This window comes from Pongo abelii, chromosome 1 (assembly GCF_028885655.2).
Source record: "Pongo abelii isolate AG06213 chromosome 1, NHGRI_mPonAbe1-v2.0_pri, whole genome shotgun sequence".
NCBI lineage: Eukaryota > Metazoa > Chordata > Mammalia > Primates > Hominidae > Pongo > Pongo abelii.
The window spans coordinates 132,651,595-132,675,391 of record NC_071985.2 but is presented as its reverse complement, the minus strand read 5'-3'; the positions used below and the strand labels follow the sequence as shown (position 1 = coordinate 132,675,391).

The window sequence follows — 23,797 nt, the reverse complement described above, 5'->3', positions numbered from 1 at the left end:
CAGGAAGTTGAAGTATTTACTTGAATGACTTCTATTTTCTCTGGGAAGTAACAAAAAAAGATCAACTTTAAAAATAGAAATTTTTGTAAAAGTAGTGAAGGTAAAGTTTACATATCTTAGGCTATAGTGGAGGATGACATAGAAAAAACATGGAAGATGGCTGGGAACAGTGGCTCACACCTGTAATCCCATCATGTTGAGAGGTGAGACCCTGTCTCAAAAAAAAAAAAAAAAAGCAAAAGAAAAGGCATGGAAGGCCGGTGCAGGGCTCATGCCTGTAATCCCAGCCCTTCGGGAGGCAGAGGCGGGAGAATCTCTTGAATCCAGGAGTTTTAGACCAGCCTGGGCACTGTGACAACACCCTGATAAATAAATTAGCCAGGTGTAGTGATGCACACCTGTAGTCCCAGCTACTCAGGAGGTTGAGGCAGGAGGATCATTTGAGCCCATGAGTTTGAGGTTACAGTGAGCTATGATTGTGCCACTGCACTCCAGCCTGAGCAACAGAGCGAGACCCTGTCTCAAAAAAAAAAAAAAAAAAAAAAAAAAAAAAGCATGGAAAGGCTGACTTAGGGTCTGCCTGGAATTCCCCCATTTTTCATTGCCAGCCCAAACTAAGCTCCCATATATCTGTCAAAAACTTAATTGTGTAACAAAAGTCTAGGGTTCTTTATCAGGGTTCTAAATAGAACATCAGGAAAAAAAACAGTTCTTGTGCCCTTGCCAAATCTAATACTGAATCCTTCAGGTTCTTTACAGAGGGTAGAAAAAGCTGGGGAAAAAGTCAGTAAATGGTAAAAGTCAGGGAACTTTCTATTTAGTACTAAATCAGGCTGGTTTCATCACACCATGTTCACATGACAGATTAAGTGCTTCTTTCAACTAACAATACCACAATATGTATGCCAACACAAAGATACCTCTATTAAGTCAACAATTTACCTTGACTGAGAAAGTCACATCAATGCTGACTATTGCACTTAGATGAGCCAGATGATAAATAGATGGCCCAACACAACCCATTCCCAACATTATAAAGACACAAGTGCTGGGCGAGATAAGTTAATGCCTGTAATCCTAGCTCTTTGAGAAGCTGAGGCAGGAGGATCACTTGAGCCCAGGAGTTCAGGTTATAGTGAGCTGTGATTACACCACTGCACTCCAATCTGGGCAACAGAGTGACATTCTGTCTCTAAAAAAAATTTTTTTTAAAAAGGGGTGCCAATATTAAGGAAAGTATGTAAAAGAGAGGGATGAGAAAAAAGAAAGTGAGAATTGGAAAAATGTGGGGAGATGGGAAGGGCCCGGCTAGAAATACAGAGTCAACTTTTTTTTGTTTAAAAAGTCTCAATCAACTACTAAAAAATATTACTGAATGAGGTACAAAACATTATTTTATACATGTTATTTTGAAATCATACTTACCAGCAGTTGTTTTCAGGAAGTGATGTGGATGACTATACTTGAATGAAGGATAACCAAAGAAACACATATAATTTGGCTTCAAAACATGAACATTACCACATGTTTGAAAATAGCGAACACAAATCTACAGATGAGAAAACAAAAAGTAAAAGCATTTATAAACAACCATACTGGCTTATCTCTAAGTATAAATTGAATTTCAATTCCATTCTAAAAGTAGAACCATTATCACAATAGAAATATTATATCCTTAGATTTAGATTTGTTACATTTATGATCCTTGCCCAAAATTCCTTCTGAAAGTAAAGACATTTTAACAGTGTATTCTGTATAAATACCTCAGCTTATAGGTATGCTTAAGTCATTGGACTTCCTGAACTAAAACTACTAAAGAATTCTAAAGTAATAGTTAGCATCTAAAAACAATGAAAAACTTGTATAGTATGATACCCCAAAGTTTACTTATAGTAACTTATAGATGACTCTTTAGAATTAACTATTTTACATAGTACCTTAGTATAATATTATTTTAAAATCTCTTACAGAAATAAGTAGGCCCAAATGTATTCAACTCTATATATCAAAACCTAAGTGTCTGAAAGGTATTGTGTGTGTGTGTGTATGTGTGTGTGTATTTGAGACAGGGTCTCACTCTGTTGCCCAGGCTGGAGTGCAGTGGTGCGATCACAGTTCACTGAAGCCTTGACCTTCTGGCTCAAGGGGTCCTCCTGCCTCAGCCTTCCAAGTATCTGGGAACACAGGCACGTGCCACACCACCCAGTTAATTTTATTATTTGTAGAGACAAGGTCTCAGTATGTTGCCCAGGCTGGACTTGAAGTCCTGAGCTCAAGCAATCCTCCCGCCTCAGCCTCCCAAAGTGCTAGAATTACAGGTGCAAGCCACCATGCCAGGCCATAATACCTTATTTGGAAAGTTAATATTTCAATGCTATTAGGCCAGGCGCAGTGGCTCACGCCTGTAATCCCAACACTTTGGGAGGCCAAGGCAGGCAGATCATGAGGTCAGGAGTTAAAGAGACCAGCCTGGCCAATATGGTGAAACCCTGTCTCTACTAACAATACAAAAAAATTAGCTGGGCATGGTGGCATGCACCTGTAGTCCCAGCTACTCGGGAGGCTGAGGCAGGAGAATCACTTGAATGCGGGAGGCAGAGGTTGCAGTGAGCAGAGATCGAGCCACTGCACTCCAGCCTGGCGACACAGCAAGACTCCATCTCAAAAAAAAAAAAAAAAAAATTCAATGCTATTAATACTTAACTACATCATACTGTAAACATAAACTACAGAAATTTATTTACTTAATTTTAAAGCCCTGAGCTTACTTCTCTGCAGAAATTTCTAACCTTCTTAGTATAAGAACACTGATAAGTGAAACTTTTTCATGTATGTAACACAGTCACTTTTACTTTAAAAGAAAAAAATCATGTACATTAGTGGTGATTAACTCTTAACTTTTAAAGGCTATGTTATAATAAACATCATATAGTACAGTCATGTTTTAATACATATTTATAAACTAGAATTTTTGTTTTTTTCTGATAGCAAATATAAAAGTAAAAGTTTGGTTTGCTGACAAGAACAATACATTTAAATTCTTATTTTTTTACTTTAAATTTCAAGCTATTACTGATTTCTGAAGGCAAAGAAAAACTGAAGATCCCTTTCCTAAAACATAAATAATCTTAAATCATTCATCTTAACTTTAGAGATCACCCTAAATCAACTAGTCTTTATAATATCAACATTTTATTCTTATTAACATTAATATTCAGGAAATATAAAGCCTAACTAAAATAATTAAAATTGATAACTTAAAACCAGAAGATAATAAAATAATTCTCTTTCCCAAACATTTCCATTTTGTTTGTCCTTGCTTTCTCCTTCAGCTCCCATAATCCTGACTCTTGGTCAACAATAAAATCAAAGGAGTGAATCAACCTCTGTTTCATCAGACATAAAACTTAGGGACAATAAAGGAAAGTTTTGAAGTATATAGATTCACCTTAATTTAAATAAAATTGTTCATATTTTTAAAATATTTGAAAGAAAATTAAACTACTAGAAGGTCTTACCTTCAACAACAACACAACTCCTATTGAACTATTCATGGGTCGGGGCAGCATAAACCACCAAGCTTAACATTTATTGCCTCCCATGTGCTGAGTACTTTCTTTTCAGATAGGCCAGGCATGATGGCTCTGGCCTGTAATCCCAGCACTTTGGGAGGCTGAGGTGAGTGGATCGCTTGAGGTCAAGAGTTTGAGACCAGCCTGGCCAACATGACGAGACCCCCTCTCTACTAAAAATACAAAAAATTAGCTGGACATGGTGGTACACGTAGTCCCAGCTACTTGGGAGGCTGAGGCACAAGAATCACTTGAACCTGGGAGGTGGAGGCTGCAATGAGCCAAGATCACACCACTGCACTTCAGCCTAGGTGACAGAGAGACCTTGTCTCCAAAAAAAAAAAAAGAAAGAAAGAAAGAAAAAAAGAAAAATAGTCTTTTCAGACATCATCTTTTTTTGTTGTTTTTTTTTGGGATGGAGTTTCACTCTGTCATCCAGGCTGGAGTGCAGTGGCACGATCTCAGCTTACTGCAACCTCCGCCTCCCAGGTTCAAGCGGTTCTCGTGCCTCAGCCTCCCAAGTACCTGGGATTACAGGCATGTGCCATCACGTCCAGCTAAACTTTTTTTTTTGTATTTTAGTAGAAATGGGGTTTCATTATGTTGCCCAGGGTGGTCTCAAACTCCTCAGCTCAGGCAATCCGCCCACCTTGGCCTCTCAAAGTACTAGGATTACAGGCATGAGCCATGGTGCCCAGCCCAGACATCATCTTTATATCTTACAATTTCCCTGTGGAACATACACGTTAGCCCTCTTCAACACACAGGAAACTGATGGGAAAGGTGAAGTAATTTGTCCAAGGTCACACAGCAAATAAGTGGAACAATCGAGCTCTGAAGCCAAGTAAATTTGATGTCAAAGACCCTAGAAATAGGAGAAATAATCCCTAATTTCAAAGAGTTTACAACGTATGTGAGAAAATAAACACACACACAAACACACTAAAGCATGGACATGCATGCTCTAACTTTTTGTAATAAGAGGCATAGGCTTCTTCAATATAATCCATAGGTTCAAGAAAAAAAAAAAGAGGCACAGGCAGTAAGTGATAAAGGAGTTTAAGCAGGCCAGGCACAGTGGTTCATGCCTGTAATCTCATTGCACTCTAGCCTAGGCAACAAGAGCAAAACTCCATCTCAAAAAAAAAAAAAAAGGAGTTTAAGTAGAGGTGTCTGGTGGGTTTTTTTCACGTTAGTGTGACCCAGGAAGGCTTCTTGGAGGAAGATTTAAGCTGCACTGTGCATAATAAGCATACATAATAAAAGAGCAGAAGGGCACTTTTAAGGCAGAGGAAACAGCATAAATAAACTACAGCAGAAATTGACTTAGCATATCTGCTGGGACACTGAGCAGCTTGATTGGCTTGACCAAAGGTATAAAAGAGAGCAATGGAGACAGCTCAAGGAGGAAACGGTTGATGACTATAATGTCAGTATAAGGAGTCTGAACTCATACATTATGGGTTATTGAAGAAAAAGGATTAGGAAATTAGTAGTGGTTTATTGAATAGATTACAACAGATAAAATCTGGAGAGAAAGGGAGAAGAAACTATTACATACCATAATTATCAAAAAAGGATTTTTTAAAAAAAAGAAACTATTACCGTATTCATCTCTTATCTCCTTATGTGCAGTGGACACGTTCAAGACCCCCCGGTGGGTGCCTAAAACCATGGACAGTACTGAATCCTACATATTCTACATATACCATGTTTTTCCTATACATACATACCTATGATAAAGTTTAATTTATAAATCAGACACAGTAAGACAGTAATAATAACTGATAAAATAGAAAAATTATAATAATATACTGTAATAAAGGTTTTGTGAATGTGGTCTCTCTCTCAAGATATCTTACTGTACTGTGCTCATCTATTTTCAGACTACAGTAGATCATGGGTAACTAAGACCTCAGATAAGAAGGGGAGAGTACTGTATAGTATTTGAGACGCAAAGCAACAGGCTCCTGACTGAGGTAATTAACAGTAGAAAAAGAAAAAAAGCAACAAAAGTACCATAGGCAGTATATGATTAATATAATAGTAATTGAATGGCTATGAGGAGAAGGCTAAAAACACTGTGAAGCTGCTGATGGATTAACAGGCAACAGGAAAGAGGAGAAGAAATAATTTTTCAAGCTAGAATTCTAAATTTTTTTTTTCTAGAAACAGACTATTAGACTAGTAAATTAATTTTTTAATTTTCTTCAAAGACAGGGTCGGCTGGGTGCAGTGGCTCACGCTTGTAATCCCATCTCAAAAAATAATAATAATAATAAAATAAAGACAGGGTCTCACTTTTTTGCCCAGGATGGTCTTAAACTCCTGGGCTGAAGTGATCCTCCTGTCTCAGTCTCCCAGAATGCTAGGATTACAGGTGTGAGCCACCACACCCAGCTAGACTAGTAAATTAAGCATAAGGCTTTAAACCTCCAATTTTAAAAAGGCATGCTTATGGAATTATCAGTTTTATATATTTTATATTTGAAGCAATTCTAAATTCATCTATGAACAATACTAAAGACACCTAATTCTATGGGGACCATCTGTACCAATTTGCCTGAGGTGACACTCAGTTCACCCCTAGTGATTCAAGGCAATTATTAATAATACCATTTTCATTCTCAAATACATCCTGGTTGAACAACTATACATGTAGTCTAACTCTTAATGTAATTATTTGACTAAAATAGGTCTTTCCTTTATTTTAAAAAATAATTCAGCCAGGTGCAGTGACTCATGCCCGTAATCCCAACATTTTGGGAGTCCAAAGCAGAAGGATCACTGGAGCCCAGGAGTTCAAGACCATATCGGGCAACGTAGTGAGACTTTGTCTACTAAAAATCAAAATAATTAGCTGGCTGTGGTGGTGAATGCCTGTAGTCCCAGCTACTTGGGAGGCTGAGGAAGGAGGACCACTTGAGCCCAGGAGGTCAAGGCTGCAGTGAGCCAAGATCATGCCACCACACTCCAGCCTGGGCAACAGAGCAAGAACCTGTCTCAAAAATAATAATAAATAAAATAAAAAATTAGGCCAGGTGCAGTGGCTCACACCTGTAATCCCAGCACTTTGGGAGACTGAGGCAGGCGGATCACGAGGTCAAGAGATCAAGACCATCCTGGCCAACACAGTGAAACCCCGTCTCTATTAAAAATACAAAAATTAGCTGGGCATGGTGACGTGTGCCTGCCCAGCTACTTGGGAGGCTGAGGCAGGAGAATCGCTTGAACCCGGGAGGTGGAGGTTGCAGTGAGCTGAGATTGCACCACTGCACTCCAGCCTGGCGACAGAGTGAGACTCTGTCTCAAAAAAATAAAAATAAAAATAAATTAATAATTCAATATCACAACCAGGACAGAAGAACATAAAGGGAAATGAAACTGTTCACCAAAGTAGCATATTAAGGAAATATTTAATAATAATTCAATAGGCAGCTGTTGAGCACTCCTAAAGTCAGACATTGTACTGGACTTGGAAATGCAAAGCTAAATAAGATGCAGTATATAGTTCCTGAATTCAAATTACTTACACTTTACTACAGGAAGACAGACACAACAGAAAAATTCCAAATGGCATGATTAATCAAGAGTCAAATGCATTATGTCCTAGGGAAATGTAAAACACAACATTATAAGGCTATTTTAATAATTTACTGTGGGGGTAAGAGCTGTTTTTGCTTACAACTTTTTACAAAAGTTTACAAACCTGACTTTTTTTTTTACTGAGTCATTTAAAAAATATTTATGCACACCTACAATGTGCCAGGCACTTGGGATTATACAGAGAACAAAACAGATGCAATTTCTTCCCTTATAGAACGCACAGTACAGTGAAAGGTAAAGACAAGTAAACCAGTGATTATAACACATGCTATAATGAAGGAAATAGAGTGTGTTAAGGGAACCTAGCTGGAGAAAGTTATGTTGAAGTAAGACCTGACGGATGAGTAGGTGTAACCCAGGGGATGAGGTATGTTGCATATAAGGCCACAGGGGAGTAAGGCAAGAGTCTTTAAAGCAGAGGAAATACATGTGCAAAGGTCTGGAGTTGAGAGAGAAAGCACAGTGTGTGTGCAATTAACTCAAGTTGTTCAACAAACTTCTAGTGTAGTTTAGTGTGGAACAAGGGTGGGGAAGTGTCAGAGTTGGGGTTGGGATGAGTAGGTTTTGGTAAAGAATGAGGTCTAAGAGACTGGAAAGGTCCAGATCATAAATTGTCTCATAGTCATTTGAATTTTGGATATTTTGCTGAAGGCAGTTTTAAGCAAGAAAATGACATTATCAAATGTCTCTTACTTTATAAGATCACTCTGGCTACACTATGGAGAATGGGTTGGAAAAACTATAAGACCACTGGAGGCATATAATCCAGTTAAGAAGGGACAAGATACCTCCAGTTGAGGGCAGGGTAGAAAAATCATGACTAGATTTCTTCGGAGAGAATTACAGGCTCAAATCAAGAGAAACTGGGCCAGGGGCAGTGGCTCATGCCTGTAATCCCAGCACTTTGGGAGGCCAAGGCAGGAGGATCACCTGAGGTCAGGAGTTCAAGACCAGCCTGGTCATCATGGTGAAACCCCGTCTCTACTAAAAATACAAAAATTAGCTGGGCATGGTGGCGTGTGCCTGTAGTCCCAGATATTTGGGAGGCTGAGGCAGAAGAATCACTTGAACCTGGGAGGCAGAGGTTGCAGTGAGCCAAGATGGCACCACTGTACTCCAGCCTGGGTGACAGAGAGAGACTCCATTTAAAAAAAAAAAAAAAAAAAGAAGAAGTTTTTCTAAGCTCCCTTGTGCTAGCAGGGGCCATGTAACACAGTTCTGGCCAGTGAGATTGGAACCTCCTCCTCTTCCTCCTTCCTGCCTTCAACATAAAATAAGAAGTTGTAGCAGCCCTCTTGTAAACAGTAGGAAAAGGACAAATGAACTACTAGGGAAATGACGACATTGATAATCATAAGCCACTTCATGCGAGCTGACATCTAATTGGGGATGCTCTGTATGCATGGATACTTAATTTCCTATTTATTGGTTGGGTTAATTGCAGCTGGAAAACACCACATACATATGAAACTGGAGATTTCCAGGACAGTAGGATATATGGGTTTGGAGTAGACCTGGTTGGAAGACTGGGGAACTTTAGGACTCATCAGCATAGATGGTAACTAAATCCAAAGAGTGGATGGGATAACGAAGAAATTGGGAAAAGTGCAGAGGGCCAAAGTCAGAGCCCTTTAGAAAAAGCAATATTTAAAAGGTGGGAAGGGAAAGAGGATATTGGGATGAAGTGGCCAAAGATGAAGAAAGAATAATATTGGGAAACTGGTGTCACAGAAAACAAGAATGGAAAGCTCTAGAAAGAAGAGAGACCAATATGTGTAAGTGTTGCTGAGAAGAGCTCTCTTCTCCTGGTTATCTCTTACTTAACCTTCTTAAATCTCAAGTCATACAGTATCCTCTGGGAACTCCTCTGACCCCCAAGTCCACCATAGGTGTCCACTCCTGTGTGTTCCTGTAGTTCTAGGCACTTGTCCCATCACAGTACCTACCTCTTATGCTGGGTTGTAATTTCTATCTGTCTCCCTCTCTTTTGTCCTCCACCACAAGGTTGTAATCTCTTGAGAAGGAAGATATGATGTCTATTTCATATTTGTATCTCCAATGCCTAACACAGTACCTAGAACATAGCAGGCTCTTGAAAGTTTTTGTAAGATCGGGGTCACCAAGATAGGAGCAACTAGGGAAAGAGAGAGGAGGCAGGAAGAAGAAACACTAAGCAAATAGGGTGTAACAGTATCATTACCGGTATGTGTCAGTGCTTGGTGCTAAGACTGGGAGAAAGAGAAGGAAATGCAGGCGAGATGGTGGTGGGTCACAGCCTTGGTGACAAAAGGGTAGGAATGATATGTGGTGCGGACATAGAAGTACAAGCCAAAAGAGTGACGCCGAGCTGCTCAGTTCTTCGGAAGCAGGGACCCCTGGTGATATTCTATAACTTGAACGGCCTCTTCCTCTACAACCTGTAGATTCCTTGAGGGTAGGGGTCGTGTTACCAGTGTTTGGCATACTGTGGGTACGCAATAAATGCTAAACGAATATATCTCTGGATCCACAGCGCCTATCACAATGCCTGGCACCTGGAAGGCGCTGAATGAAACGCTAGCTGGGCCTCGGGGTACAGATGGAGCAGGAGGACGGCTGAGTCGCTGCAGAAGCGCTTCCAGGTAAGGGGAGGGAGTGGGTTTCCACTCCAGACTGGTCGACTTGCTCCGTTCTCTGCCCTTTATTTTGCATGCATCCCTTCACCTCTCCATCACGCGTGCCCTGGACGCCTGGCACCGGAGGAGAAAGTAACACATCACTCCTGGATGACTCCGGACAAATCACTCCTTCCCGGCCTCAGATCTGCCCAAACGTGCTTACCAGCTTCCCCGCATTCCTGCTCCAGGTTCTCAGCATACGGACTGCAGCCATCTTACCCCGGAAATGACAACAGTGCCGCCGACTGGAGAGACTCTGCGCGGCGCGGCCTATCAGGAGATGGGAAACGCGCCTCCCCCTGGGCGACCAATAGGGAGGGAAGAAAAGAGCCTCCCACCCAACAGCCAACCAGGGAGTAGGGCGGAGCCTGAGCTAAACCCTAGGATCTGGGTCCCAGCGGCGAGTGAAAAGAACCTGGGGAACGGAGGCGGGGCAGAGGGCAGCCCAAATTTAACACTGCTGTGTAAATACAGATGCACCAAAGATAATCTTTTTAGTGTATGTGATGGGGAAAATAGAGAGTGTTAAGGAAACACAAAGAAGGGTACTTACCTCAAGAAAGTTATGTTGCAGTAGGACCTGAGGGATGAGTTGGAAAACGTTTCCCCTTCTTCATCTTGTAGTGTAACCGCCCCAAATACAGAAAATAGAATATTTCTATACGTTGTAGCAAGGCTCTGGACAACTAGTTGTTTCACAAGTCCATACAGCATTACTTCCCAATGACTGCCTTTTTTTCTCCCATTTATGTTTTTGATTACCAAAATTGGCCAATTTTTTTCATGAAAGATGAACATTACCTAATGTCTAAAATAAACATGTCATCATCTTTCTTTTTGCAGACTGCTATCAGATGCAGCTAACTAGCATATGCAATACATGTCACAGACACATGATCTTGATTTAGTTGTCTCTTAAAGAAATGTCAAATTCAGGTCAAGCGGAACTGGTAAAGAACAGATTAGAGCTTTCTTTTAAAAGGCAATCTTCCTCAGAGCAACTAGGAAACCAATTCCTGGAAATGTCCAGGATGACATTAGTCTGTTATTGCTTCTTACGTGGGAATGAAAATCTGCACAGATGTCTAAGGAATTACAGAGAAAAAAAACTGGAACAAATACATTTTAAATGCTCAACATTGAAGATTAGTGGTTATGAAACAAAATCTCAGGTATTTCACAACTTCATTGTTTAATATGACCCAAACACTTTTTCCCCTCATTTGCCATTTTATGTATTACACACCTACACACATACACAAAAAAAAATTAATGCAAACAATAAATCTTATTATCTTTTTTGTTTGTTTGTTTGTTTGGTAGAGATAGGGTCTCTTGGGCCAGGCGTGGTGGCTCCTGCCCATAATTCCAGCACTTTGGGAGGCTGAGGCAGGCAAATGGCTTGAGCTCAGAAGTTCAAGATGGGATCTCTCTATATTGCCCAGGCTGGTCTCAAAGTCCTGGTCTCAAGCCGCGGTCTTCCCATCTCAGCCTCCCAAAGTCCTAGGATTACAAGCATGAGCCACTGGGTCGGGCCTAAATAGCTATCTTTCTCAGAAAATCTAGACTAGTCAAAAGAATTTCAAGTTTTTACATTTCCTTAAAAATGTTTATAGACATTATTAATATATTTGATAATCCCACAAGCATGTGTTTGTATAAAAAGCAGTGGCAATTGTACCTTTGAAGTGGATCATCTCCCTTCCAAGCTGCTGCTATACAACTTTCTTTGTCCTAATTTCGTTTTTAACTGTACCTGCTCCTCAGAAGATAACTAGTTTATTTTCCTTTACCGTCTTTTTATGTCAATGGATTCTTGCTTCTATATTCAGTATAATATGTGTCCTTATCTTTCATTCCAGCATCTGGAAAGAAATACACCATCTATTCCCTAGTTAATTCTTTTATTCGAGTTTGAAAGAAACAAAGACCCCATTTCTTCTCTTTTTTTAGATTTAAAAATGGCCAGTTATGACCCACCAATTCCACTCCTGGATAGCTACGTAAGAGAAATGACAACAGTGTTCACACAAAGACTTGTATAAGAATAATCGTAACAGCATAACAGCCAAAATCTAGAAACAGCCCAGATGTCCATTAACAGGTGAATAAACAAAATGTGGTACATCCATATTCTGAAATATTATTCATCCTTAAAAATGACTGAATTAGCGATAATTGCTATGACATGGATGAATGTCAAAAAAATATTATGCTAAGTAAAAGAATACAAGCACAAAAGATCACATATTACATGATTCCATTTAAATTAAATGTCCAGAAAATGTTGATTTATAGAGATGAAAAACAGTTTAGTTTTAGTTATATTAGTTATATAATAAGATTATATTCATATGATTAATTAATAAGGTTAGCATTAGAAAACAAATTAGCCTAGGGCTAGAGGTGGAAGGGGCAGTGATTGCAGAGGCAAGAGAGATGTTTTTCGTCGTGATGAAAATTTTCTTTTGCCACTTTGTGGCAATGATTGCATAATTCTGTACATTTACTAAAAATCTTTGAATTATACACTTTTAAGACAGGTGAATTTTATGGTATGTAAAGTATACCATAATAAAGCTGCTAAAACTGTGTTATATGAGAGAATAATGAACATATGAATAAAAACAAATACATAAGGCTGGACGTGGTGGCTCATGCCTGTAATCCCAGCACATTGGGAGGCGAAGGCGGGTAGATCACGAGGTCAGGAGTTCGAGACCAGCCTGGCCAACATAGTGAAACCCCATCTCTACTAAAAATACAAAAATTAGCCGGGCATGGTGGCATGCGCCTGTAGTCCCAGATACTCGGGAGGCTGAGGCAGGAGAATTGCTTGAATCTGGGAGGCAGAGGTTGTGGTGAGCCAAGATTGTGCCATTGCACTCCAGCCTGGGCAACAGAGCAAGACTCCATCTCAAAACAAAACAAATACATACGTCACATAATAATGTAACAAAAACCCTTGAACCTACCACTCAACTTTAAGAAATAGAACCTATGGAAAAACACATTATGTAGGTTGTCTAAAAATAAAATACATTTTAAACTAAAAAAAAAGAAATAGAATCTTTCCTGTTAGTGAAGATCACTGTCTGCTCCTTCCTTTACCTCTCCCCTTCATAAACGTTATCTTGAATTGTGTTTATCATTCCTTTGTTTATTTTAGAACTGACCACATATACGTATATGGATGGATGCCTAGTAACATATTATTTACTTTTGCTTGTTTTTGAGTCTCATAAAACGGTATTAAACTGTATGTATCTTTCTGCAACTAGTTTTTCTGACATGATTTATTTATCCATTCTCTACTGAGTGGTTATTTGTGCTATTTCTAGTTCTTTGCTATTACCATCAGTGCTGTTATGAACATTCTTGATCATTTCTCCTGGTGCATGTTCTAGGGTTTCTTTAGCACAGTGCTTCTCAGACATTAATGAGCATTCATAGCAACTGGGGATCTTGTTAACAAGCAGATTCTAATTCAGTAAATGTGGGTAGACCTGCCATTCAGCATTTCTAACAAGCTCCGGGTGATACAAATGCTATTGGTTAGCCAACTACACTTTGATTAGTAGGCTCAGGATAAATACCTAAAAATTGAATTGTTGAAACAGGGGTTATGTTTATCTTCAAGTTTACTCTAGATAATATGAGATTGTTTTCCAATGTGATTGTACAAACTACATGCCTAGCTGCTGTATGTTTATTGTTCCTCGTTTGATATTGTCAGATTTAAAATTTTCCCCCAATTTAGTAATTATGAAATGGTGTTATAATCTTAATTTGAATTTCCCTGATTATTAATAAAGTTGAGCATGTTTCTACATGTTTATTAGCCATTCTTAGAGTGCCTGCTCAATGGTTGATATTTCTAAGATGGTTGTCTATGTTACTTTCTATAAATGTGGGACGGAATAAGATGAAACAATTTATCCTTAAGAAAATGACTGTGGGACAGGTACGGTGGCTCTGTAATCCCAGCACTTTGGAAGGCCAAGGCGGGAGGATTGCGTGAGCTCAGGAGTTTGTGACCAGCTTGGGCAACATGGCAAAACCCCATCTCTACAAAAAATTAGCTGGGGGTAGTGGCGTGTGCCTGTAGTCCTAGAGACTGAGGCGAGAGGATCACTTGAGCTCTGGAGCTTGAGGCTGCAGTGAGTTGTGATTGCATCACTACACTCCAGCCTAGACAACAGGGCAAGACCCTGTCTAAAAAAAAAAAAAAAAAAAAGGAACATAACTGTGGCTTCATTAAATTGACACTCTGCTCTATTCAATGGATTTCTCAGAAAGAGTGAAGTTTACCAAAATGCAAGATGCTAATTAATGAAGGTCTTAAATTACTTGTTTGGCTCCTTGATGTGACCTGACTGGTGTAGAAAAATCTGAGGATGACCTTCTGAATTCTGCTCTGAATTCTAAGTGGTCAGGAGATAAATGTAGCCTAGAGTCAGCCCCTGCATTGACCATTACCCCAAAATATACCAACACGTGCTTGCCTGAGCTACTGTAGTTTAACTATTTATGAATTTTGAGGACTTTTAATAGCTTAAGTATTTAAATATCATTACTTATTTAGAAACTGTTTCAATATATGCTTAGTCAACTATGTTAATATAGAGTTGTATGTATTGTATATAATACAGATATATATTTTGTTTAATATGGATAGTTTGTATTTGTAGTGATTCATTAAGAGTTTGATTTATATATAGACCTGCCTCTTTTTTGCCTATCATGGCCAAGTTTCAGTTTTCTTGTGTACAAGATGAGATTGACATTGATGATACCTTCCCTACCATCTTCAATATACCTTCAGGGATATTTTGAAGATCAAAGGAATTCTAGTATCTTGATACTACTTTATATGATGAAAGAGTCTATATAAATGTAGTATTAACATATTGGATGACTCATCAAGAAGACGAATAACAAATGTTGGCAAGGGTGTAGGGAAAATGAAACCCTTGTAAACTGTTGGTGGCAATATTTGTAAATTGGTACAGTTTCATGGCCGAACAATACTTCGTTGTATGGATATACTTTATTTTTGTGAAAATAGAAGTTCCTCAAGAAATTAAAAGTAGAACTACCATATGATTCAGCAATTTCTCTGTGAGCATAAACCCAAGGGAAATGAAATCAATATCTTGTAAAGATATCTGTAGCATTATTCACAACAGCTAAGATATGCAAACAACCTGTGTCTATTGATGAATGCATCAACAAAAAAAGTGTTGTTTATGTAAAAACAAAAAAAATTTAAAATAAAATAAAATGCCTGTCCATGCTTTTTGCCCATTTTCCCTCTATAGTGTATCTTTTTCTAGTTGATTATTTTAGGAGTTCCTTATATATTCTGGATTCTTCTAATCCCTTTAATTTACATGTGTTGCTAATACTTTCTTCCAGTTTGTGACATGTCTTTGCTTGCTTTTTTGAAGGAGTCCTTTGATGTGCAGAGATCTTAATTTTAGTGTAGTTAAAATATATTAATCTTTTCTTTTTTTGAGGCAAGGCTTCACTTTGTCACCTAGACTGGAATGCAGAGTCGCAATTATAGCTCACTGCAGCCTTGAACTCGTGGGCTCCAACAGTCCTCTCACCTCCGCCTTCCTAGTATCTGAGACTACAGGTGCACACCACCACATGCAGCTAAGTTTTTTTTTAATCCTTTTGTAGAGACGGGGTCTCACCATGCTGCCCAGGCTGGTCTCAAACTTGAGGGCTCAAGCGATCCTTTCACCTTGGCTTCCCAAAATGCTGGAATTTCAGGCTTGAGCCACCGTTCACAGGCCAACAGTATTTATCTTTTGTTTATAATTAGTGATTTTTGTGTCTTGAGAAATACATCCCACCTGGCACAGTAGCTGATGCCTGTAATCCCAACACTCTGGGAGGCCGAAGCAGGGGGATTGCTTGAGCCCAGGAGTTCAAGACCAGCCTGGGCAGCATGGCAAGACCCCATCTCTACAAAAAGTACAAAAATTAGCTAGGTGTGGGTGGCACATGACTGTAGTCTCAGCTGCTCTGGAGGCTGAGGTGGGAGGATCGCTTGAGCTTGGGTGGTTGAAGCTACACTGAGCCATGATTGTGCTACTGCACTCCAGCCTATGTGACAGAGCAAGACCCTGTCTCCAAAAAGAAAAAAAGAAAAAAGAAATACTTTACAATCCAAAGGTCCTAAAGGTAGTCTGCTATATTTCCTACATATGTCTTGTCTTTTGCAATTTAAAAAATTGAGATAGCAATCACATACCTTAAATTCACCCTTTTAAAGTGTAAAATTTAGTGATTTTTGGTATATTCAAAGTTCTGCAACTATTACCACTATCTAATTCCAGAACATTTACATCACCCCTCACCAGAATAACCCTCACACCCGTTAGCAATCACTCCGCATTCTAAATGTACCCCCACAGCCCTTGACAACCACTAATCTAAACTATCTCCATAAATCTGTCTATTCTAGACATTCATATACCTGGAATTATACAATATGTGGTCTCTTGTGACTGGCTTCTTCAGTTAGCTTCTTTCACTTATGTTCTCAAGGTTCATCTATATTACAGCATGTATGGTATCAGTACTTCATTCTTTTTCATGGCTGAACAATACTTCATTGTATGGATATACTTTACTTTTTGTTTATATACACATCAGTTGATAGACATTGTTAAAATAAAAATAAAAATGGGCGAGGTGTGGTGGCTTACACCTGTAATCTCAGCAGTTTGGGAGGCTGAGGCGGGAGAATCACTTGATCCCAGGAGTTGGAGACCAGCCTGAGCAACATTGCGAAACCCTGTCTCTACCAAAAATTTAAAAATTAGCAAGGCATGGTGGCATGTGCCTGTAGTCCCAGCTACTCGGGAGGCAGAGGTGGGAGGATTGCGTGAGCCCCAGGAGGTCAAGGTTGCAGTGAGCCGTGATCACATCACTGCACTCCAGCCTGGGTAACACAGTGAGACCCTGTCTCAATAAACAAATAAAAATAGAGCCACAGTTTAGATCTCTCAAGGCCAAACTGCCCATAGCAATGTAACTAAGACTTAATCCATCCTGATTTCCCCTAACCCTAAAGATAAACAAAACATAAAAGTAAGCTTTTTGTCTTTATCAATATGATTTCATGAAATTAAACTAATCAGCTATTGATAAATCAGCTTAAATAGCTCAATATGTCTTTAAATGACAGCCAGTCATGAAAAAAGTTACAATGTTGCTTCCTGTATGCTCTATAAACTCTGCTGTAATTGCTATAAAATGAGACCTGGCTGGGCTAGGTGGTTCACGCCTGTAATCTCAGCAATTTTGGAGGCCAAAACAAGAATATTACTTGAGTCCAGGAGTTCAAGACCAGCCTGGGCCACATAGCAAGACCCTGTTTCTATTCACATAAATTAAAAAACATAATTGTTTTAAATTGAGACTTCATGCTGTTTTCCAATTTGAGGTCTTTCCAGTTTGCAAACTGTTTTGTATGAACAATGAACTCTTAAAGTTATAACCTGATTTAATTTTGACATTTGTGTTGTTTCCACTTTTTGGATCATGAATCATGCTGCCATGAACATTCATGTACAAGCTTGTGTGTGGACATGTTTTCATTTCTCTTCTGTGAATATCTAGGAGTAGAATTGCTATTTATAGGTTACATGGTAATATTATGTTTAACTTTTTGAGGAACTGCCAGAATATTTTCAAAAGGGGCTCCAACAACGTTACATTTGTACTAGCACAGCGTATGAAGTTTCTGGTTTCTTCACATCCTTACCAACAGTGGTTACTGCCTGTCTTTTTGATTACAGCCATCCTAGTGGGTGAGAAGTAGTATTTCATGGTGGTTTTGATTTGCATTCTCTTAATAATTAATGACACTGAGCAACTTTTCATGTGCTTATTGGCCATTTGTATATCTTCTTTGCAGAAATGCCTATTCAAATCCTTTGCTTATGTCTTTTTGTTTATAACTTTTTTTTTTTTTTGAGACAGGGTGGTCTTGCTCTGTCATCCAGGCTGGAGTGCAGTGTTGGAATCATAGCTCACTGCAGCTTCCAGCTTGTGGGCGCATGCTCAAGCAATCCTCCTGCCTCAGCCTCTCAAGTAGCTGGGATGATAGGCACATGCTAACATGCCTGGCTAATTTATTATTTTTTGTAGAGGCAGGGTCTCACTATGTTGCTCAGGCTGGTCTTGAACTTCTGGGCTCAAATGACCCGCGTGCCCAGGCTTTTGCTTAACTTGGAAGAGTTCTTTATATATTCTGGATCCTAGACTCTTACCAAATAAATGATTTATTGATTGATTGATTGATTGATTGATCGATTGTTTAAAATTTTTTGTAGAGACGGGGTCTCTCTATGGTGCTCAGGCTGGTCTCAAACTCTTGACCCCAAGAGATTCTCCTGCCCTGGCCTCCCAAAGTGCCGGGAATACAGGGATGAGCTACCACACCTGACCCACATACATGATTTTTAAATATTTTCTCCCATTCTGTGGTTTGTCCGCCCACTTTCTTCATAGTGGTGTATGAATTTGGTGTAAACAAAAATAAAATAAATTGGGTGTAAACAAAAATAAAATAAAATAGTCTCCGAAGCACAAAAGTTTTTAATTTTAATTAAATTGGACTTCAATTTATCTAACTTTTTCTTTAGCTTCTTGGGCTTTTGGTATCATAACACAGAAAAAAAAGGGCTAATCCAAAGTCATGACAAAATACATCTAAGTTTTATTCTAAGAGTTTTTTGAATTTTTTTATTATTGTTATACTTTAAGCTTTAGGATACATGTGCACACCATGCAGGTTTGTTACATATGTATACATGTGTCATGTTGGTGTGCTGCACCCATTAACTCGTCATTTAGCATTAGGTATATCACCTAATGCTGTCCCTCCCCACTCCCCCCACCCCACAACAGTCCCCGGTGTGTGATGTTCCCCTTCCTGTGTCCATGTGTTCTCATTGTTCAATTCCCACCTATGAGTGAGAACATGCAGTGTTTGGTTTTTTGTCCTTGCGATAGTTTGCTGAGAATGATGGTTTCCAGCTTCATCCATGTCCCTGCAAAGGACATGAACTCATCATTTTTTATGACTGCATAGTATTCCATGGTGTATATGTGCCACATTTTCTTAATCCAGTCTATCATTGTTGGACATTTGGGTTGGTTCCAAGTCTTTGCTTTTGTGAATAGTGCTGCAATAAACATACGTGTGCATGTGTCTTTATAGCAGCATGATTTATAGTCCTTTGGGTATATACCCAGTAATGGGATGGCTGGGTCAAATGGTATTTCTAGTTCTAGATCCCTGAGGAATCGCCACACTGACTTCCACAATGGTTGAACTAGTTTACAGTCCCACCAGCAGTGTAAAAGTGTTCCTATTTCTCCACATCCTCTCCAGCACCTGTTGTTTCCTGACTTTTTAATGATCACTATTCTAACTGGTGTGAGATGGTATCTCATTGTGGTTTTGATTTGCATTTCTCTGATGGCCAGTGATGATGAGCATTTTTTCATGTGTTTTTTGGCTGCATAAATGTCTTCTTTTGAGAAGTGTCTGTTCATATCCTTCACCCACTTTTTGATGGGGTTGTTTGTTTCTTTCTTCTGAATTTGTTTGAGTTCATTGTAGATTCTGGATATTAGCCCTTTGTCAGATGAGTAGGTTGCAAAAATTTTCTCCCATTCTCTAGGTTGCCTGTTCACTCTGATGGTAGTTCTTTTGCTGTGCAGAAGCTCTTTAGTTTAATTAGATCCCATTTGTCAATTTTGGCTTTTGTTGCCATTGCTTTTGGTGTTTTAGACATGAAGTCCTTGCCCATGCCTATGTCCTGAATGGTATTGCCTAGGTTTTCTTCTAGCTTTTTATGGTTTTAGGTCTAACATGTAAGCCTTTAATCCATTTGAATTAATTTTTGTATAAGGTATAAGGAAGGGATCCAGTTTCATCTTTCTACATATGGCTAGCCACTTTTCCCAGCACCATTTATTAAATAGGGAATCCTTTCCCCATTGCTTGTTTTTGTCAGATAGTTGTAGATATGCAGCTTTATTTCTGAGGGCTCTGTTCTGTTCCATTGGTCTATATCTCTGTTTTGGTACCAGTACCATGCTGTTTTGGTTACTGTAGCCTTGTAGTATAGTTTGAAGTCAGGTAGCGTGATGCCTCCATCTTTGTTCTTTTGGTTTAGGGTTGACTTGGCAATGTGGGCTCTTTTTTGGTTCCATATGAACTTTAAAGTATTTTTTTCCAATTCTGTGAAGAAAGTCATTGGTAGCTTGATGGGGATGGCATTGAATCTATAAATTACCTTGGGCAGTATGGCCATTTTCACGATATTGATTCTTCCTACCCATAAGCATGGAATGTTCTTCCATTTGTTTGTATCCTTTTATTTCATTGAGCAGTGGTTTGTAGTTCTTTTTGAAGAGGTCCTTCACATCCCTTGTAAGTTGGATTCCTAGGTATTTTATTCTCTTTGAAGCAATTGTGAATGGGAGTTCACTCATGATTTGGCTGTCTGTTATTGGTGTATAAGAATGCTTGTGATGTTTGCACACTGATTTTGTATCCTGAGACTTTGTTGAAGTTGCTTATCAGCTTAAGGAGATTTTGGGCTGAGACAATGGGGTTTTCTAGATATACAATCATGTCATCTGCAAACAGGGACAATTTGACTTCCTCTTTTCCTAATTGAATACCCTTTATTTCCTTCTCCTGCCTGATCGCCCTGGCCAGAACTGCCAACACTATGTTGAATAGGAGTGGTGAGAGAGGGCATCCCTGTCTTGTGCCAGTTTTCAAATGGAATGCTTCCAGTTTTTGCCAATTCAGTATGATATAGGCTGTGGGTTTGTCGCAGATAGCTCTTATTATTTTGAGATACGTCCCATCAATACCTAATTTATTGAGAGTTTTTAGCATGAAGCGTTGTTGAATTTTGTCAAAGGCCTTTTCTGCATCTATTGAGATAATCATGTGGTTTTTGTCTTTGGTTCTGTTTATATGCTGGATTACGTCTATTGATTTTTGTATGTTGAACCAGCCTTGTATCCCAGGGATGAAGCCCACTTGATCATGGTGGATAAGCTTTTGGATGTGCTGCTGGATTCGGTTTGCCAGTATTTTATTGAGGATTTTTGCGTCGATGTTCATCAAGGATATTGGTGTAAAGTTCTCTTTTTTTGCTGTGTCTCTGCCAGGCTTTGGTATCAGGATGATGCTGGCCTCATAAAATGAGTTAGGGAGGATTCCCTCTTTTTCTATTGATTGGAATAGTTTCAGAAGGAATGGTACCAGCTCCTCCTTGTACCTCTGGTAGAATTCGGCTGTGAATCCATCTGGTCCTGGACTTTTTTTGGTTGGTAAGCTATTAATCATTGCCTCAATTTCAGAGCCTGTTATTGGTCTATTCAGAGATTCAACTTCTTCCTGGTTTAGTCTTGGGAGAGTGTATGTGTCGAGGAATTTATCCATTTCTTCTAGATTCCTTTTGGGTTTTCTATGTAGACAGTCACATCATTAAGATGATATCAAAATTAAGGTGTTGTTTTTGCCTGTCCTATCTTATGTCTTTTTTCTTTCTTATAAAATCTGTCTAGGACTTCTACCATCTGTTTAAAAAAAGCCATAATAGTGGGCATTCTTATCTTGTTAATAATCTTAAAAGGAAGGAGCCTAATATTTTACTACTAAACATGATGTTTGCTTGACTCCCAGTAGGGCCGAGAAAGAAAATGAAGTTTGATGTTGAATTTTTTAGATGCCATTTGTTATGGTTTGGCTGTGTGTCCCCACCCAAATCTCATGTCAAGTTGTAATCCCCAAGTGTCAGGGGAGGGACCTGGTAGGAGGTGATTGGATCATGGGGAAATCCCTTGCTGTTCTTGTGATAGTGTGTTCTCACAAGATCTGGTTGTTGAAAAGTGTGTGGCACTTAAAAGTGTGTACCTCGCCCCCATCTCCTCTCTCTTTCTCTCCTGCCATCATGTAAGTACATGCCTTGCTTCCCCTTTGCCTTCTGCTATGATTATAAGTTTTCTGAGGCCTCCCCAGCCATGCAGAACTGTGAGTGAATTAAATCTCTTTTCTTTATAAATTACCCAGTTTCAGGTAGTTCTTTATAGCCATGTGAAATGGACTAATACACCATTAATAACACTAAGGGGGTTTTATCCCTAGGTTTGCTTGATTTTGTTTCATCATAAACGGATCTTTTTTTTTTCCAATCCTTTTTCTGCATCTATTGGTGTGATCTTAGGTTTTTGACACATCAGCATATTTTTCCAATTTTAAATTGATCTTCAATCCCAACTTGGTTATAATGTGTTGTATTTTACAAACATTGTTGAATTTGGTTGTAAATATTTTGACTGAGACTGGTGCATCTAAATTATAAATAAAGTTGACCTATAATTTTTCTTCCCCAAGTTGTCTTTGGTTTTGGCATCAAGATCATACTAGCCTTATAAAATGAACTGGGGAGGTCTATGTCTTTTTCATATTACCTGGGAGAGTTTATATGAATTCAGAATGGTCTGCTCCTAGAAAATTTGGTATATTCATCCAGTAACACCCTCTGGACCACCTTCCTGCCTCACTGTCCTCTTAACTATTAGTTCAGTTAAATTTAATGGTGATAGTACAAATAGGGCTTTCTATTAATATTATACTTCTCCTCCCAGCTCTTTTAATCATACATTTTTAATTGTCTTATTTATGTCATAAAGTCTTTAGTTTTTACAGTTTGTTTCAACCAAGATCCAGATAACTACCATCGTTTTTTTTTTTTTTTTCATGCACTCTATTTGTTGAAGAAAATGGGTTTATTTCTTCTAGAGTCAGTTTTGCTAAGCGGTATTTTTCAATAAATTCATATATGTCATCTAAGTTTTCTAGTTAATAGGCAGAAAGTTGTTCAGGGTATTCCCCTGCTTTAAAACAAATCCCTGTTGTGTCTATACTTATGTTCTCTGTTTTCTAATATTGTTTATTTGCACCTTTTTTTCTTGATCAGTCTTCTCATTTTATCAGTTTTTAAAATAAGGAGCCAACTCTGTTTTATAATTTTTAAATTTCTGCTTTAATATTTAATATTTAGTCTTTCTTTGGATTTATTTTCCAGTTTTTTTAACTTCTTTTTTTTTTTTTTTGAGACGGAGTCTCGCTCTGTTGCCCAGGCTGGAGTACAGTGGCATGGTCTCGCCTCATCACAACCTCTGCCTCCCAGGTTCAAGTGATTCTCCTGCCTCAGCCTCCTGAGTAGCTGGGATTACAGGCACCTGCCACCACACCTGGATAATTTTTGTATTTTTAGTAGAGATGGGGTTTCACCATATTGGCCAGGCTGGTCTTGAACTCATGACCTCGTGATCTGCCTGCCTTGGCCTCCCAAAGTGCTGGGATTATAAACATGAGCCACTGCGCCCGGCTCCAGTTCTTTTAACTTCTTAAAGTTACACATTTTGCTCATTAATTTTCAGCCTTTCTCTTTTCTTTTTTTTCATTTTTGTTTTCGTTTTTGAGATGGAGTCTTGCTTTTTTACCCAGGCTGGAGTGCACTAGTACAACCTTGGCTCACTGCAACCTCCACCTCCCAGGTTCAAGCGATCCTCCTGCCTCAGCCTCCTGAGTAGCTGGGACTACAGGTGTGCACCACCACGCCCAGCTAATTTTTGTATTGGCCAGGCTGGTCTCAAACTCCTGACCTCAAGTGATCTGCCCACCTCGGCCTCCCAAAGTGCTAGGATTACAGGCATGAGCCACGGCACTTGGCCCTCTCTCTTTTTCTAATAGTAATATTTAGTGACATAAACTTCTGTTAATTATGTACTAGTTTCATTACATTCATAGATTTTGATTCATAGAACTTTCACTCTTGTTTAAATATTTTTATAATTTTCTATTATTTATTCTTTTATCCACATATTATATAGAAGTGTTAT

General features: G+C 39.0%; 1 protein-coding gene across 1 annotated transcript in view; it reads right to left on the bottom strand.

The window, feature by feature from the left end:
• DBT (dihydrolipoamide branched chain transacylase E2) overlaps nt 1–10,052 on the bottom strand; it is a gene marked incomplete at its 3' end in the record, with an annotated part of 53,558 nt that extends 43,506 nt beyond the window's left edge. The window contains 2 exon segments of the mRNA NM_001134018.1: nt 1,426–1,549; nt 9,999–10,052. Of these exon segments, the coding sequence (NP_001127490.1) occupies nt 1,426–1,549; nt 9,999–10,049 (175 nt within the window). The 5' untranslated portion in view covers nt 10,050–10,052.
• Between the last annotated feature and the right edge of the window lie 13,745 nt (nt 10,053–23,797).